At 43.9% G+C, this 19,495-nt stretch overlaps 1 protein-coding gene across 1 annotated transcript in view; it reads left to right on the top strand.

Moving 5' to 3' along the window:
* Positions 1–19,495, top strand: part of LOC144681152 (dynein axonemal heavy chain 8-like) — a 1,929,890-nt gene that overhangs the window by 1,317,947 nt on the left and 592,448 nt on the right. Inside the window, exons 53-55 of the mRNA XM_078542879.1 lie at positions 6,586–6,708; positions 9,999–10,212; positions 18,341–18,450. Of these exons, the coding sequence (XP_078399005.1) occupies positions 6,586–6,708; positions 9,999–10,212; positions 18,341–18,450 (447 nt within the window). The remainder of the gene's footprint in view (positions 1–6,585; positions 6,709–9,998; positions 10,213–18,340; positions 18,451–19,495) is intronic.

Below are 19,495 nucleotides of genomic sequence, written 5' to 3'. Positions count from 1 at the left end.
CTAAATGATATAGCTGCTAGACTGAGTCTGCGGCTGGTGGTGAGGGAACCAACAAGAGGGAAAAACATACTTGACCTCATCCTCACCAACCTGCCTGCGCTGTCCATGACAGTATCGGTCGGAGTGACCACCACACAGTCATTGTGGAGACGAAGTCCCGCCTTCAGATTGAGGATACCCTCCAGCATGTTGTGTGGCACTGTGCTAAATTGGATAGACTTTGAACAGATCGAGCAACTCAAGACTGGGCATCTATTAGGCGCTGTGGGCCATCAGCAGAACTGTGCTCGAACACAATCTGTAACCTCGTGGCCTGGCATATCTCCCACTCTACCATTACCATCAAGCCAGGGGATCAACCCTGGTTCAATGAAGAGTGGAGCAGGGCATGCCAGGAGCAGCATCAGGCATACCTAAAAATGAGGTATCAACCTGGTGAAGCTATAAAACAAGACTACTTGCATGCTAAACAGAATAAGCAGCATGTGATAAACAGAGCTAAGCGATCCCACAACCAATGGATCAGATCTAAGCTTTGCAGTCCTGCCACATTGATTGGGAAGGGGATCAAAGGTTAGGGGAGAAGGCGGGAGAATGGGGTTGAGAAACTTATCAGCCATGATTGAATGGCAGAGCAGACTCGATGGGCTGAATGGCCTAATTTCTGCTCCTATGTCTTATGGTCTTACATCCAATCATGAACCGTGGTGCACAATTAAACAACTCACTGGAGGAGGTGGCTCCACAAATATCCCCATCCTCAACGATGGAGGAGGCCAGTACAGCAGTGCAAAAGATAAGGCTGAATCACTCACAACAATCTTCAGCCAGAAGTGCCGAGTGGACGATCCATTTCGGCCACCTCCGGAGATTCCCAGCATCACAGATGCCAGACTTCAGGCAATTCAATTCACTCCACGTGATATCAAGAAACATAAGACATAAGGACATAAGAACTAGGAGCAGGAGTAGGCAATTTAGCCCCTCGAGCCTGCCCCGCCATTCATTACGATCATGGCTGATCTTATTTCGGCCTCAACTCCAATTTCCCGCCCTCTCCCCATAACCTTTCAACCCATTACTAATTAAAAATCTGTCTATCTCCTCCTTAAATTTATTCAGCGTCCTGGCATCCACTGCGCTCTGATGTAGTGAATTCCACAGATACGTAGTGAATTCCACAGAAACAGCTGAAGGCACTGGATACCGCAAAGGCTATGGGCCCTGACAACGTTCCGGCAATAGTACTGAAGATTTGTGCTCCAGAACTTGCCGTGCCTCTAGCCAAGCTGTTCCAATACAGCTACAACACTGGCATCTACCCGGCTGTGTAGAAAATTGTCCAGGTATGTCCTGTACACAAAAAGAAGGACAAATCCAACCTGGCCAATTACCGCCCCATCAGTCTACTCTCCATCATCGGTAAAATAAAGGAAGGGGTAATCAACAGTGCTATCAAACGGCATTTGCTTCGCAATAACCTGCTCACTGATGCCCAGTTTGGGTTCCGCCAGGGCCACTCAGCTCCTGACCTCGTTACAGCCTTGGTTCAAACATGGACAAAGGAGTTGAACTCCCGAGGTGAGGTGAGAGTGACTGCCCTTGACATCAAGGCAGCATTTGACCGAGTGTGGCAGCAAGGTGCCCTGGCAAAACTGAGTCAATGGGAATCAGGGGGAAATCTCTCTGCTGGTTGGAGTCATACCTAGCACAAAGGAAGATGGTTGTGGTTGTTGGAGGTCAGTCATCTCAGCTCCAGGACATCACTGCAGGAGTTCCTCAGGGTAGTGTCCTAGGCCCAACCATCTTCAGCTGTTTCATCAATGATCTTCCTTCCATTATAAGGCCAGAAGTGGGGATGTTCGCTGATGATTGCATAATGTTCAGCACCACTCACGACTCCTCAGATACTGAAGCATTCCATGTCCAAATATAGCAAGACCTGGACAGTATCCAGGCTTGGACTGACAAGTGGCAAGTAACATTCGCGCCAAACAAGTGTCAGGCAATGACCATCTCCTCACTGAATCCCCCACTATCAACATCCTGGGGTAACCATTGACCAGAAACTGAACTGGACTAACCATATAAATACTGTGGCTATGAGAGCAGGTCAGAGGCTAGGAATCCTGTGACGAGTAACTCGCCTCCTGACTCCCCAAAACCTGTCCACGACCTACAAGGCACAAGTCAGGAATGTGATGGAATACTCCTCACTTGCCCTGATGAGAGCAGCTCCTATAATACTGAAGAAGCTGGACATCACTCAGGACAAAGCAATCCGTTTGATTGGCACCACATCCACAAGCATTCACTCCCTCCACCACTGATGCACAGTAGCAGCAGTGCGTAACATGTACAAGATGCACTGCAGGAATTCACCAAGGCTCCTTAGACAGCACATTCCAAACCCACAACCACTCCCACCTAGATGGACAAGGGCAGCAGATAGATGGGAACACCACCACCTGGAAGGTCCCCTCCAAGTCACTCACCATCCTGACTTGCAAATATATCACCATTCCTTCACTGTCGCTGAGTCAAAATCCTAGAGGTTCCTCTCATTACAGCACTGTGGGTGTACCTACACCACATGGACTGCAGCGGTTCAAGAAGGCAGCTCACCACCACCTTCTCAAGGGCAATTAGGTATGGGCAATAAATGCTGGCCCAGCCATATCCTGTGAATGAATGAGAAAAAACATACTTTGTTCCCTCATGTTGGTTTTATCGCAGCTCTGACCTTCAGGACTCAGCCAATGTGGTCAGGTGGTACTACTAAAGAACTCTTGGTAATGGACCAGAGTATATCCTGCACATTTGCTAATCTTGGAGGGCTTCCTTCAAGTGGTGTTCAACATGGAAAAATACTGGTTTATGAGCTGACTGAGGATGATAGGTAGTTATCAGAATTGGGTTTTCTTCTCCAAATTTAACCTAAAGTCTTCCAGGCTCACTGCCCAACTGTATAGCCTTGTACCCCCGATGTTTCTGTCCAGCTGGTGAGGCAGGATATACGCAAGAATGGTGATGAAGGAGACCAGGGCTTTGGCTCATAGTTATGCTAATTCTGTGGGTATGACGATATTAATTCATTGCTTGCTAAATAAAAGCGAAATACTTCAGATGCTGGAAATCTTGAATAAAAACTGAAAACACTGGAAATGTAGGTCTGATAGCACCTGTGAAGAGAGAAAAGCAGCTAACTTTTCAATTTGAATGACTCTTTTTTGGAACTGAGTTGGTGGGCTTCTAATGAATAGTAATAGACAGCCTCTCCCTAGATATGGAGACAGGGAAGTCAAGGAAGGGAAGGTCAGAGATGGGCCATGTGAAGGTGAGAGAAGGATGGAAATTGGAAGCACAATGGACCGGTTTTTCCAGTATCACGTGAGAGCAGGAAGTCGCACTGATACAGGCATCGATATACCAGATAAAGAGTTTTGGGAGGGGGCCTGAGTAGAAGTGGAACATGGAATTTCCACATACCCCACAAAAATGCAGGAATAACTAGGGCCCACGTGGGTGACCATAGCAACACCATTCATTTGATGGAAGTGAGACAAGTTAAAGGAGAAATTATTCAATGTGAGAACAAGTTCATTCAGGTAGACGAGGGTGATGGTGGGTGGGGACTGTTAGGGTCCCTGTTCAAGGAAGAAGCAGAGTGTCCTCAGACATGTTGGGGGGTGGAGGTGGAGAGGGACTGGATGTCCATATTGAAGAGAAGGCGGTTAGGGTCGAGAAACTGGAAATTGTTGAAATGACAGAAGGTGTCAGAAGATTTATGGATGTAAGTGAAAAGAAACTGGACAAGGAGAAAAAAATAGAGCCAATATAGGACAAAATAAGTTCAATGGGGCACAAACAGGTTGAAACGATTGGTCTTCCAGGACAACCCTGTTTGCGCATTTTGGGAAGGAGGTAGAAGTGGGTTTTTTGAGTTTGGGGGCTACGGTTAGGGCAAGCTGTGGAGGGAAGATCTCCAAAGGAAATGAGGTCAGTGGCAGTCCTGAAAATAATGGCTTGATGCTTAGTGGTGGGGCCAAGGTCCAGTGGAAGTCTGAAGAAATTTTTAAGAGTCGGTGCCCAACCTCCTCCGGAGGTTGGTGTGCCAGCCAATAACAGCATCACCATTGTCAGCAAGTTTGATAACAATGTCAGGGTTAGACCTGAGAGAACAGAGTGCAGGAAGTTCAGAGGGAGTCAAGAGGTGGAGGGGAAGCGGTGGCATAATGGTATTGTCACTAGACTAGTAATCCAGATACCCAGGGTAATACTCTGGGGGCCTGGGTTTGAATCTCACCAAGGGAGATGGTGAAATTTGAATTCAGTAAAAGAATCTGGAATTAAAAGTCTAATGATGACCATGAAACCATTGTTGATTGTCATAAAAACCCAGCTGGTTCACTAATGCCCTTTAGGGAAGGCAATCTGTTGTCCTTATCTGGTCTGGCTTACAAGTGACTCTAGACCCATAGCAATAGCCTAGTAAGCCACTAAGTTCTCATGGGCAATAAATGTTATTATCCCATGATTGAATAATAAAAAAAAGGTTAGAGTGCGTGAGAAGAACAGAGAAATTAAAATGGATTATGTCACACTGATAATCCTCAATGAAAGGATCAAGCATGGATAAGGGGCCAGAGGGAGGGGTCCAGATGAAGGGAAAATATTGGAGATGGGTGAAAAGGTCCAATGGTCAGAAGTGAGCACAGAGGTGAAGGGGGAAGGGCTCAATGTTGTGTCGAGCTTGACAATCACTGAGGCAGTAAGTGGATAAAACTGAGTCCTTTGCTAAGCATAGATCATTCAGTGTCAAAGAGGGGAAGGGCTCAATCTCCACAAATGCTGCCAGACATGCTGAGCTTTTCCAGCACTTTCTGTTTTTAGTTAAGACATTGCTTGACCATTCTTTGAGAAAGCTCTCTCAACTTTGGCAGCAGTTTCCCGATATTAGTGAATAAAGGGTATGGATGGGGAATACGGATGGGGAAGTGTATATCCAGGGAAAGGTTGAGAGACAACAGAGTGAAATGAGAGGAAAGATTACCAGGTGGATGAGGTGTAGATTGAAATCATGGAGCATGAGAGTGTAACATAGGGTGCAGAAGGTGAAGGAGTTAAATGAGAAGGATATGCTATCTCCAGCAGAAACATGTGCTGCTTGAATTGTTAAGGAATAATGGATTTAAAATGATAGGTGAAAGAGGTGGAACAATGTCAGATGCTCAAAAGAGGGAAGGTATCAGAAGAGCAGGAGGAGCAATATAGGTATGGCAGTGCCACCACACAGTTTGGGAGGGCATTTAGTGGAAAGTACATCCAACGTTAATGAGCTATATTTCTGTCAAAGCTGTGCTACTAATGTAATCAGGTGGATAGCAAGCACTTGTACGGAAATTCAGATTTTTGACTGACTGGCAGAGCCCGAGGAGAGTTGTGGTATGGGTGAATGGCATGGGAAGAAGGTTGATGAGAATTTCCTCCTACAGTTTAGGGGTGGGGAAGACAATGAAAGAGGGGAGTAGTGCACTTAGAGCTGCTGCTTGTAAGGAGGCAGGGATGAACTCTTTGGAGTGGATTGAAAGAAACCCCTACTTTCACAAGAATCTCCTTCTCTATTGGCCTCACAGTCAACATGAAAGAACTCAGGGATGTGCATAGTCGGCTTTCCTCATATCCAGGATGCCATTGACTACACGTGTTGCCACCAGGGTGCTAGTACACTAGTCGGCAGCTTTTATATATAGAAAGTCTGCAACTCTGTTAATATCTAGGTAGTGTCTGATCATTCTACAACTGCTCCAGTAAAACAATTTAATCTTTAATCGTCCTGGCAAATTGTTATCCGTCAATCAATGTAACTGAAAAAAGATTGTTCAGATCATTATCACAATACGGGAGCTTGCTGCTGTAAATTGCTGCATTCCCTACATTGGAATAGTGATTACTCTCCAAAACCTACTTCATTGGCTGCAAAGTGCTTTGGGATGTCCTAAGGTCATGAAAGCTGCTATATAAATTCAAGTTCTTTTCTCTCTTTAACGACAGTTTACTCCTCATACCTGTGCATAGCATCGCCTTGGAATGTTTCCTTACATTAAAGGCGCTTTACAGATATAAGTTGCTGTTGTTAACAGTACATTCTTATCTCAACTTGACTAAACAAGGTTGAGAGCAATAGTTTAACATAGCATTAACCAATTAAAACATATGCTTGCCCTGATAGCTTTAGTCCTTGAAATACTGGCAACACTGACAATCTTACATTCATTGCTCATCCCTAGTTTCCCTGAGAAGGACCTCTGAACTTAATCCCAAAGGTGTCAACACCTCCATAACAGTGCTGGACAGGGAACCACAGGACACTGCACAGTAACAACCGAAGGAATGGCAAGACATATCCAGTTAGTTAGAGTGCACACAATGTACTATGAGATAGCACTTTCAAGTTATTCATAATTTGATATTTTATCAGGATTGTAAAGCAGACACAAATTCAAAGCAACACTTCCAGATAACTGTAATATAATAATAATGCAGAGCAATTTCTTAATTTAAATATATATGTTATCATTTCAGAGAACTGTTGAAAGCTACGTAGAAAAACGTGTAGGGAGTACATATGGACCTCCAAGTGGACGGAAAATGACAATATTTGTTGATGATATCAACATGCCAGTTATCAATGAGTGGGGAGATCAGGTAAAATACTTTAACTTTAATACTTCAGCCTAGATTTATCCATTGGCCTTATCTCAGCTGGGCATGGACTTCCATCTGTCACAGAGATGTTTTACTGACCTTGAGTAAACTTCCAACCTTGGTGATATTTGCATATATTAGAGTTTCTCTGGCTCTGTTGTATTTGCTCTTGGTGATGCCATCCAGAATTTTTTTTTCATGAAGCAAGAAATAGCCGCCTGTTGGATCAGGGTTTCATGCTTTGCCAGTGGCTGTGAAAGACCTTAACCTCTTTGTCACTGGTTCCTTATACGCTGCTATATAGAATGCTGGTTGCATTCAATTTGCAGTCCACAGGTGCATTAAAATGATCAACATTCTCTTTGCTCAGGCTGAGCATTAATCTCCTTCTCCATTGACCTCATAGTTAAAATGAAAGACTCAGGGATGTGCATAGTTGGCTTTCCTCACATCCAGGAGGTCATTGACCACACATGTTACTAGACTTGCTACCAGGTTACTGGAACACAAGTCTGTAACTTTCGTATATAAAAAGCCTATCACTCTGTTAATATCCAGCTAGTGTCCGATCATAGAAACAAGATGTTGTAAGTTTGCGCAAGGTATCCAGACAGCAGCCACAAGTCCTTCACACTGTGACAGACTACTGCAATCTTCAAATATCAATTACATGCTGAAAATTCAAACTCAGATTCTGCTTTCAGTCACAAAGCATAAAAAGTGCCAAATGTGACAAAGGTGATCACTGAATGAAAAATTAATTCATTTCTCATAGAGCTTTCGAAGTTTACTAACCTGACTATTCCTCTGGGGTCCTCGCCCAATGGTTTCAGAAAAGCTGATGGAAGGTTGCTGTTCCTAATGTAGGGACTTTTCAAATTCTCTTGGGTAGTGACTTCTGATGCTAGCATCCATGAGGGCTCAGCTGCAGGATGCTACATCTCAGCGGCTGCAGGGAAAGCCTGGCTAAGATAACGTTGTGGCACTTTGATGAGTATTGGTTGCAGTGAGCGAATGTGTATATCTTCAAAATAGGCCGTGGAGACCGTGGAATCATTCTGTATACTGTGACAGAGGGACTATTTTTTTATGAATGCATGAACTAAGAGGAGCAGAACAGCCTCACCGCTCCAAGTTTGTCATTTTTTATTGTTCAGTCGTGTGATGTCAGCATCACTGGCTAGGCCAGCATTTATTGCTCATCTTTAATTGAGCTTGAGAAGGTGGTGGTGAGCTGCCTTCTTGAACCAGTGGAGTTCATGTGGTGTAGATCCACCTACAGTGCTATTAGAGAGGATGTTCCAGGACATGACCCAGCAACAGTGAAGGAACAACAATATATTTTCAAGTCAGGATGGTGACAGGCTTGGAGGGTAAGTTCCAGGTGTTGGTGTTCCCATGTGTCTGCTGCACTTGTCCTTCTAAATGGTAGTGGTCGTGGGTTTGGAAGATGTCTAAAAGTCCTTGGTGAGTTCCAACAGTGCATCTTGTAGGTGGTGCACACAGTTGCAACTGTGCTTCAGTGGTGGAGGGAGAGAATGTTGTGGATGGGGTGTCAATCCAGCCATCTGCTTTGTCCTGGATAGTGTCAAGCTTCTTGAGCATTGTGGGAGCTGCACTCATCCTGGTAAGTGGAAAGTATTCCATCGCACTCCTGACTTGTGCCTTGTAGATGGCGGACAGGCTTTGCGGAGTCTGGAGGTGAGTTACACGCCACAGGATTCCTAGCCTCTGACCTGCTCTTGTAGCCACAGTATTTATTTGGCTAGTCCAGTTCCTTTCTGGTCAATGGTAACCCCCAGGAAGTTGATTGTGGGGGATTCAGCGATACTAATGGCATTGAATGTCAAGGGGTGACAGATTATCTTTTGTTGGAGATGGTCATTGCCTGACACTTGTGTGACACGAATGATACTTGCCATATTGTCCAGGTGTTGCTGCAATTTGTACATGGACTGCTTCAGGATCTGAGGAATTGTGATTGGTGTTGAACATTGTGCAATCATCAGCGAACATCCCCATTTCTGACCTTATAATGGAAGGAAAGTCATTGAAGAAGCAGTTGAAGATGGTTGGGCCTAGGACACTACCCTGAGGAACTCCTGCAGTGATGTCCTGCAGCTGAGATGATTGACCTCCAACAACCACAACCAATTTCCTTTGTGCTAGGTATGACTTCAACAAGCAGAAAGTTTCCCTCTGATTCCCATTGACTCTTGATGGGGCAGTAATTCATTGTATTGGATTTGTCCTGTTTTTTGTGTACAGTACATACCTGGGCAATTTTCTACATTGTTGGGTAGATGCCAATGTTGTAGCTGTACTGGAACAGCTTGGCTAGGGGCGTGGCGAATTTTGAAGCACAAGTCTCCTGGGACCTCCAGAGGTGGCCGAGATGAATCGTACACTCGGCACTTCTGGCTGAAGATTGTTATGAATGCTTCAGCCTTATCGTTTGTTCTGATGTGCTGGGCTCCTCCATCATTGAGGATGGGGATATTTGTGGAGTCTCTGCTTCCAGTGAGATGTTACTTCCAGTGAATTGTTTAATTGTCCACCACCATTCATGACTGGATGTGGCAGGACTGCAGAGCTTAGGTCTGATCCGTTGGTTATGGAATCGCTTAGCTCTATCAGTTGCTGCTTATGCTGTTTGGCATGCAAGTAGTCCTGAGTTGTAGCTTCACCAGGTTGGCACCTCATTTTTAGGTATACCTGGTACTGCCCCTGGCACGCCCCCCTGCAATCTGCACTGAACCAGAGTTGATCCCCTGGCTTGGTGGTAATGGTAGAGTAGGGGATATGCCAGTCCATGAGGTTACAGATTGTGTTTGAGTACAATTCTGCTGCTGCTGATGGCCCACAGCGCCTATTGTCATTTCCAGTGCCTAGATCGATGCCGGGTGGTCTGTCTGGTCACATTCCTTTTTAGCGGGTTAATACAACTGAGTGGCTTGCTAAACCATTTCAGAGGGCAGTTAAGAGTTAACCACATAGCTGTGGGTGTGGAGTCACATGTTGGCCAGACCAGGTAAGAACGGCAGACTTCCTTCCCTAAAGGGGAACCAGATGGGTTTTTACAATAATTGACAATGGTTTCATGGTCACCATTAGAATTTTGACTTCAGATTTTTATTGAATTCAAATTTCACCAGCTCCGAGAGCATTACCCTGGGTGTCTGGATTACTAGTCCAGTGACAATGCCACTACACCACCGCCTCCCCCATCTTGTGTTAAGCAAACAGCTAAAATTTAAGCAATAACAATTGTTTTGATTTCTGTCTTGCAGATTACTAATGAAATAGTTCGTCAGATGATCGAAATGCATGGAATGTACAACTTGGATAAACCAGGAACCTTTACTAAAATTGTTGATGTACAATTAATGGCTGCAATGATCCATCCAGGGGGAGGGCGCAATGATATTCCACAACGTTTAAAGAGGCACTTCACAGTCTTCAACTGTACACTACCTACCAATGCTTCAATTGACAAAATCTTTGGTAAGAGTCAGCTCTCAATTTTTTCTAACCAATATTCCAGTTTTGGAGTAAATACTGCTATTATCTTCCTGTACATCATACTGGTCTTATAAATATTCTGGGGTGCTAATTGTAATTCCGAACAAAGTTTCATCTGCAAATGGGTCAAAACTGCAACAAATACAGTTAAATATCTGGCAATCCCATTAATTATATCCATACTACATTTTATTAATTGTTACTTTAGCTAAAAATTACAGTTGATATTGAACCTAATGTCCATGGTAAGCATTTATTAATTCCTAGTTGCATTGAGTTTGCAGTTAAATTTAACATTTGCTTGCCACCCATTTTCTCTCTGTTACAAAATTGCTATTGGTTTGAATATTAATGCATTCAATTTGTGCAAATAAACAAGTAGATCAACTGTTTAGGCACAAAAGAGTTAAGTAACTGATGATACCGCACTTATGATCGGTGTAGCCTTCTCGTTGAAATGGAACAGTCCTTACTGGAAAGGTTGCATTCAGAAAGCTGGAATCTTCATTTAAAGATGAATATCTATGAAAAATAAAATCACATTCCAGATTTGTATTCAGCTGAGACACTATATTCAATGCAACATTGGTGTCAAACATGGAAGGCTGGATGGTAACATAGTGGTAATGTTTATGGACAAGTAATCCAGAGGCCTGGACAATACATCAAAGGCATGGGCCAGGATTTTTTCCTCATCCTGTGGGCTCGGCGGGGTTGGGCGGGAGTGGCCAGGAAGCCAACTGCCGCCCTCAAATGGGGCCGGACTGCGATTTCATGCTGGCAGGCCAATTAAGGCCCACTCAGTGTGAAACACACGCTGCAGGGGAGGAGGGCAAGCCTACAAGTTCACGCATGCACACGGGTATGTGCTGGAAAAGCTCCCTGAGGCACAGAGCTGCCCCAGGGTGATGAAAAAATAAAAATAAAGTATTTTAAATTGTTTAAAAAATATATCCCCTCATGTGACTCTGTCACATGAGCAGGGACATGTTCTTAATAAAATATTTACATTTTTTATTTGTTGTTGGAAACCTCATCCCACCTGTGGGATGAGGTTTGATAAAAAATGCAAAGGCCACTTGGCTTTTTTGCCTGCCTTCCAACCGTTAGATTGGGCGGGCAGTGAAAAATTTATTTCAGTTATAACTTTAATGGCCTTAATAGGCCTCTTAATTGCCAGCAGGTGCACTGCCGACTCCCGCGTGCACCCACCGACCGAAATATCGTGTGAATGCGCAATGACGTCAGGACACTCGACCAACATCATCGCGCATCATTTTATGCTCGGTTGGGTCTGGCGTGCACCCCCCGACGCGTGTTATATTCTGGCCATGAGTTCAAGTCCCACCACGGCAGTTGGGGGAATTTAAATTCAATTAATTAATCAATCTGGAATAAAACGCTAGCCTCATTAATAATGATCATGAAATTACTCATGAAACTCTGGTTAACATTTCAGCTGATTTACAGCATGGCTTAATGTCTGTCTGGGGAGGAAATGTGCCATTCTTATCCAGTCTTGTCCTTGTGACTCCAGACCCACAGCAATGTGGCTGACTCTTAAATGCCCTCTTAAATGACCATGCAAGTCAGTTGCATTAAATAGTTAGAGACAAGTCAAATAAGAATAAAACTGGATAGATACATGGATGGGAGAGGTCTGGAGGGTTATGGACAAGGTGCAGGTCAATGGGACTAGCGGAATAATATTTCGGCACAGACTAGAAGGGCCGAATGGCCTGTTTTCTGTGCTGTAGTGTTCTATGGTTCTATGGATAGACCACACGGCATAGACCTAGGCATCGGAAATGACAAAGGCACACCCTGCCCTATTGATCTTGCAAAGACCTCCTCACTAACAACCGGGAACTTATGTAAAACTTGGGAGAGCTATCCCACCGATTAGTCAAAGAATAGCCTGACATAATCGTACTCACCAGGTAATTTCTTACAGTCAGTCCCAGACTTCTCCATCGTCATATCTGGGGATGCCTTGTCCGATCAGCAGGAAAGGTGGCAGCACAGTGGTATATAGAGGAAGTGGCCCTGGAAGTTCTCAACATTGGCTGCACCGACGCACAGTAGCAGCAGTGTGTACCATCTACCAGGTGCACTGCAGGAATTCACCGAGGCTCCTTAGACAGCACCTTCCAAACTCACAACCACTACAACCTAGAAGGACAAGGGCAGCAGATAGATGGGAACGCCACCAACTGGAAGTTTCCCTCCAAGTCACTCAACATCCTGACTTGGAAATATATCGCAGTTCCTTCACTGTCACTGGTCAAAATCCTGGAACTCCCTCCCTAACAGCACTGTGGGTGTATCTACGCCACACGGACTGTAGCGGTTCAAGAAGGCAGCTCATTACCACCTTCTTAAGGGCAATTAAGGATGGGCAATAAGTGCAGGCCCAGCCAGTTAAGTCCACATCCCATGAATAAATAAAAATAAATGAGTGTAGAGGGGCTAGGACCATTGATAAGTTGGGTAGGAATGAACCATATAATTAACCTTACCTAAGAATGACTTGCATTCAGAGACATTTTTAGACGAGTGTGCCTCTTTAATAGCTTTAACTTTTTCTTCTTCTGGATGTAAGCCTTGTGCATCCACCCGGTGGCCCAAATAAACGGCTTTGCTTGCCTGAAAGTGGCACTTTTTTAAAGCTTATCCCTGCCTCCAAATATTGTTTCAAGACTTCTTCCAAATTAGCCAGGTGTTCAGCTTCCGTGAACTCCGTTGTTAGGATGTCGTCCAGGTAGACATGACTTAAGGGAAGTAGAAGGTGTAACAAATTCTCCATTGTCCTCTGGAAAATTACACAGGCTGAAGAAACACTGAAGGGCAGAAATGTGTGTTGATGTAACCCTTTGTGGGTTCTTATGGTCACAAACTCTCTGGAGGTATCACCCAGTCCCAGCTGCTGATTCGATTGGCTCATATCTAGTTTAGTATAAATTGTTCCTCCTGCTAATTTAGCATAGAGGTCTTCAATCTTGGGCAAAGGCACTTATCCAACTTGGCAGCTTTGTTTACTGTTAGCTTATAGTCCCCACAGATCCGGATGGTCTGATCCGGTTTAATAACAGGGACTATAGAGGTTGCCCACTCTGAGAATTGAACCAGTTGTATCACCCCCTGAATGGCCTCTCTGAACGGTTCAATTCGGTGTCAACCTTCTCTCTCAGAGCATATGGCACCGGCCTTGCTTTAAAGAAATGAGGAGTTGCTTCTGAGTCAACGTAGATCTTAGCCTGTAGGCCTTTGATGCTTCCCAGTTTGTCTCGAAAAACCTTATCAAATTTCTTTAGCAGCTCTGGCAGTCCTCCTACTTGTAGCTGGAAAATTTCAGACTGACTGAATGACTGATGGTTTCTTTCAACCAATCACGACCTAAAAGGCTTGGTCTTTCGCCTTCTACTACCATCAATGGGAGTTGTGCTGTTTGGTGCTTATAATAAGTAGGTAAAGTGGTAATACCCTTCACTTGGATAGCTTCAGCAGTATAAGTGTTCAATTTGGCTGAAGTCTGCTCCAAATTCAATTGTTGAGTACCCTTGTTTAAATATTTGAAGGTGTGCTCTCCCACTACAGTGGTTGAATCACCAGTGTTCACTTCCATCATTAAAAGTTTTCCATTTACCTGCAGAGGAGCAGTGATTGGCTCTGTCTTCCCAACTTTTACATTAAATAGGGAGTAAATACCTGAATTGGTGGTTTCTGATTCTTCCGTATTATCTACTTTGATTAACTTAGTTTGCTGCCCGGGAGTCTGTCTCAATCTTGCTTTACAATGCTTCAGTATGTGCCATCTTTTATGGCAAAAATAGCACTCCACCTCTTTAAAACGGTAAATTTCAGGAGTATGATTGCTTCCACATCAGTAACAATTCATTTTAAGATTTACTGCTGAGCTGTTTCTTGTATTTATTTTAAATTTTTGGTTAGCGGGGAATGTCTCCCGCTTTACAGCTTTTCGCGCCACACCTGGCTGTCCGTTCTCACCCCAACTGCAAAGCAGCACCATTCTTGGCACCTTGTATAGCCTACACATCCCATTCGGCGTTTTACATCACAAGTACTATTTCCAATGCTTTTTTGAAATTGAGGTTTACTTCAGCTGATAATCGTCATCGAGTAGCATCATCTTGCTCACCACAAGAGCGCCAATCAGTATAAGCAGCAAGCGGTAGACCGAGCTAAGCGATTCCACAACCAACCACTAAGCTCTGCAGTCCTGCCATATCCAGTCGTGAATGGTGGTGGACAATTAAAAACCCACTGGAGGAGGAGGCTCCACAAATATCCCCATCCTCAATGTTGGAGGAGCCCAGCACATCAGTGCAAAAGATAAGGCTGAAGCATTTGCTACAATCTTCAGCCAGAAGTGCCTAGTGGATGATCTATCTTGGCCTCCTCCGGAGGTCCCCAACAACATAGATGCCAGTCTTCAGCCAATTCGATTCACTCTAGGTGGTATCAAGAAATAGCTGAAGGCACTGGATAGTACAAAAGCAATGGGCCCTGACAACATTCCGGCAATAGTACTGAAGACTTGTGCTCCAGAACTTGCCGTGTCCCTAGCCAAGCTGTTCCTGGACAGCTAGAACACTGGCATTTCCCCGGCTTTGTGGAAAATTGGCCAGGTATGTCCTGTACACAAAAAGAAGGACAAATCCAACCCAGCCAATTACGGCCTCATCAGTTTACTCGCGATCATCAGTAAAGTAATGGAAGCGGTCATCAATAGTACTATCAAGTGGCGCTTGTTTAGCAATAACCTGGTCACTGACATCCAGTTTAAGTTCTGCCAAGGCTACTCAGCTCCTGACCTCATTACAGCTTTGGTTCAAACATGGACAAAAGAGCTCAACTCCCAAGGTGAAGTGAGAGTGACTGCCTTTGGCATCAAGGCCTCACTTGACAGAGTGTGGCATCAAAGTGCCCTAGCAAAACTGGAGTCAATCGGAATCAGAGGGAAAACTCTCCACTGGTTGGAGCCATCCCTAGCACAAAGAAAGATGGTTGTGTTTGTTGGAGGTCAGTCATCTCAGCTCCAGGGCATCACTGCAGGAATTCCTCAGGGTAGTGTCTAGGTCCTACCATCTTCAACGGTTTCATCAATGACCTTTCCTTCGTCATAAGGTCAGAAGTGGGGATGTTCAGTGATGATTGCACAATGTTCAGCACCATTCACGTCTCCTCAGATACTGAATCAGTCCATGTTCAAATGCAGCAAGACCTGGGCAATATCCAGACTTGGGCCGACAAGCACCAGACAATGACCATCTCCAACATGAGAGAATCTAACCATTGCCGCTTGACATTCAATGGCATTGCTATCACTGAATCACCCACTATCAACACCCTGGGGTTTACCATTGACCAGAAACTTAACTGGATTAGCCATATAAATACTGTGCTTACAGGAGTAGGTCAGAGGCTAGGAATCCTGTGACGAATAACTCACCTCCTGACTCCCTAAAGCCGGCCCAAGTCAAGTCACAAGTCAGGAGTGTGATGGAATGCTCCCCGCTTGCCTGGATGAGTGCAGCTCCAACAACACTCAAGAAGCTTGACACCATCCAGGACAAAGCATCCCACTTGATTTGCACCCCTTCCACAAACATTCACTCCCTGCACCACCGACGCACATTAGCAGCAGTGTGTACCATCTACAAGATGCACTGCAGGAATTCATCAAGGCTCTTTAGGCAGCACCTTCCAAACCCACGACCACTATCATCTAGAAGAACAAGGGCAATAGATAGATTGGAACACTACCACCTGGAAATTCCCCTTCAAGTAACTCACCATTCTGACTTGGAAATATATCATCGTTCCTTCACTGTTGCTGGGTCAAAATCCTTGTCAGGAAGAGATATTAATGCATGTAATGTTATTGAAAGTTATTTTTTTTTTAAATAGAGCTTTAGTCTGTTTGTGTATGTGTTAATTGTATTAAATCCAGCAAGCCTGGGTGCTTTGATGTATATTAGTTTTGAGATGTAAACAGTAAGGTAGAGGTACGTTTGCATTTTGTTGAATAGAGCATTCAAAGAGTAGGAGTGAAATCTTGCACCAAACTAGAAGACACCAAGCAATGTTTATATTACGAATAAAATTGGTACTCTGAATAGAGTTTTATTGTTAGAAGAGGTGGAGTTCAAATGCCTTGGTGATTCAATGAGAATTTACATTCAAAGAGAAAGGCTAGGTATAACCTGACAGGAGTTTGTTTGTGCAGGGCAGGGGCATGTAAGATCTAAGCAGCTGTAAGCCTACCACTGTGTCTGTGAAGAAACAAATTGAAAGGAACCTTATTTTGGTGTCTGGTGGCTACTTAAAACCTATGGGTTGTTGTTGCTTTAGTGGATATTAATTTGGGAATTTGTTAAAAAGTTATGATAGTACTAATTTGTAGACATGTGTATGTGTTGTAAATTAATAAATATTTTATTTAGTTTGATTATAAAAACCTCTGGAGGCTTGGTGAGTTCATTTCTGAATTCAGAGTTGCATCTCCAACATACCAATTGAAAATATAAGTTATGACAGTTGTTTAAAGTTTCCCTCTGGGATTTTAAATATTGGCCTTTACCAACTGCTGTGCCATCACAATTCCAGAACTCCCTTCCTAACAGCACTGTAGGTGTACCTACACCACATGGACTGCAGTGGTTCAAGAAGGCAGCTCACCATCACCTTCTCAAGGGCAACTAGGGATGAGCAATAAATGCTAACCCAGCCAGCCAAACCCACATCCCATAGATGAATAAAGAAAAAAAAAATCCTGAAAGCCACAAATACTACACTAACCACCACCCCTTGACATTCAATGGCATTACTATCACTATCAACATCCTGGGGGTTACCATTGACCAGGAACTGAACTGGACTAGCTATATAAATACTGTGGCTGCAAGAGCAAGGCTAGGAGTCCTGTGGCGAGTAACTCACCCCCTGACTCCCCAAAGCCTGTCCACTATCTACAAGTCACGAGTCAGGAGTGTGATGGAATACTCTCCACTTGCATGGATGAATGCAGCTCCAACAACACTCAAGAAGCTTGACATCGTCCAGGACAAAGCAGCCCAGTTGATTGGCACGCCATCCACCACCTCCAACATCCAATCCCTCCACCACCAACACACAGTGGCAGCAGTGTGTGCCATCTACAAGATACAGTGCAGGAACTCAACAAGACTCCTTAGACAGTACCTTCCAAACCCATGACCGCTACCATCTAGATGGACAATGACAGCAGATGCATGGGAACACCACCATCTGCAAGTTCCCCTCCAACCTACATACCATTCTGAATGGAACCATAAGCCATCCCTTCACTGTCGCTCTGCCAAAATCCTGGAACTCCCTCCGAAACAGCATTATGGGTGTACCTACACCACATGGACTGCAGTTGTTCAAGAAGGCAGCTCACCACCATTTTCTCAAGGGCAATTAAGGATGGGCAATAAAAATGTAGGCCTTCTAGCGACACCCACGTCCTGTAAAAGAATTTAAAAAAAGACTGTACCCTAGAATGGAACAGGCTGATGGAGCAATTTGTCTCTTGTCCTTTTTAGTATTTTTCATAATTGTTGACTTCACCTGGGAAAACAGCATGTTTTTAAGAAAGGTTACCAAAGCATGGCAAAGCAAGGGGGTGCTAATGTTTGTAAGAAATTAATAGTGATGGCTGCAATACAGCAGGGAAAGTTAGTATGACAAGCAGTAATTTGAATTGCATTCTCATGAATATGTTGTGAACAGCAGAAAATTCTATTCATCATCTCTCAGAAAGCAAATGGGAGATTTAGGGTAGTCTGACTTCCACTCATTTCTTCTGATGGAACTTCCTGCTGGAGAATCTCCTATTCAGTAGAGGGATTAAAATACAAAAGTATGTATTTTCCCTTAAAAAAGTTGGATTATGTTGAACCTTGTTGTAGTCATTTTCCACTTTCCTGGATTACCTGAGTTTCTCAGAGTACGGCATTGTTCTATTGATTTAAAGAAGAAAATCAAAGTTCATGGTTGCGTATTGTCAAACCTAATTATTCATGAAAATAACAAGACTGGGATTTTTTTTCTCTCTTTTGGCTAGGAATTATTGGAAATGGATACTTTCAATCTTCTAGGAATTTCATGCCTGCCATCAGTGACACGATATCAAAGCTTGTAGCCACCAGCAGAATCCTCTGGCAGTGGACAAAGGTACTGATACTGTTGTAAACACTTTTTTCATAAAAAGTGCTGAGGATGTCATGAAGATGAACTTATAAAATGTATCAGACAAGAGAATAAACAAAACAAAAATAAAAATACCTGGAAAAACTCAGCAGGTCTGGCAGCATCTGCGGAGAGGAACACAGTTAACGTTTCGAGTCCGTATGGCTCTTCAACAGAACTAAGTAAACTGTTGAAGAGTCATACAGACTCGAAACATTAACTGTGTTCCTCTCCGCAGATGCTGCCAGACCTGCTGAGTTTTTCCAGGTATTTTTATTTTTGTTTTGGATTTCCAGCATCTGCAGTTTTTTGCTTTTATCTTAGAGAATAAACAATGTCAACTTACCTTTTTAACATAAAAAAAAACTGGAATAGATAAGGGAACATATGCCAAACTATATGGGGGTCTGGTTAGTTCAGTTGGCTAGATGGCTGGCAAAACAACACCAACAGCACGGGATCAATTCCCATTCCAGCTGAGGCAGACTTGGATCCAGCTCCTGTGAGTGGAAGGCAATAGCAAACCACCACTGATAAAAACTGCCAAGAAAACAGCTCAGGATGAAGCATCAGCAGACAATGAGCCAAGGACCTGCCTTTGGACAGAGAACACAGTACACATGACTCATGACTAATGTCTAACTATAGAGGAAGAGCATAAATAGTGCAGCTACAAGAGCAGGTCCGAAACTGGGAATTCTGCAGCGACTTCATGATCAGTACATGAGGGTGAAGGGAATGGAAGGCTATCTTGCTAGAGGGTAGAGGAACACGGATGGTAGGGGGCTTGTACAGAGCATGAAGGCTGGCATAGACAAATTCAACTGAATCGTCTATTTCTGTGGTAAATTATGTGTTTCCATAATCATAGGATCAGAGGACAGGCAGTAAACACACAAGAGGGAACATCAGATAAGGTGCGATAAGTGGGTGTGGGCATTATGATGTACAGTCAACCCCGGCCCATTCCTTATGATGTAGGCAGCATGCAAACTTAATGCTACATGTTAATTTACGTAATAGTGCTCTG

The sequence above is a fragment of the Cetorhinus maximus genome, chromosome 5, assembly GCF_964194155.1.
Source record: "Cetorhinus maximus chromosome 5, sCetMax3.hap1.1, whole genome shotgun sequence".
NCBI lineage: Eukaryota > Metazoa > Chordata > Chondrichthyes > Lamniformes > Cetorhinidae > Cetorhinus > Cetorhinus maximus.
This window is presented reverse-complemented; position numbering and strand designations above follow the sequence as displayed.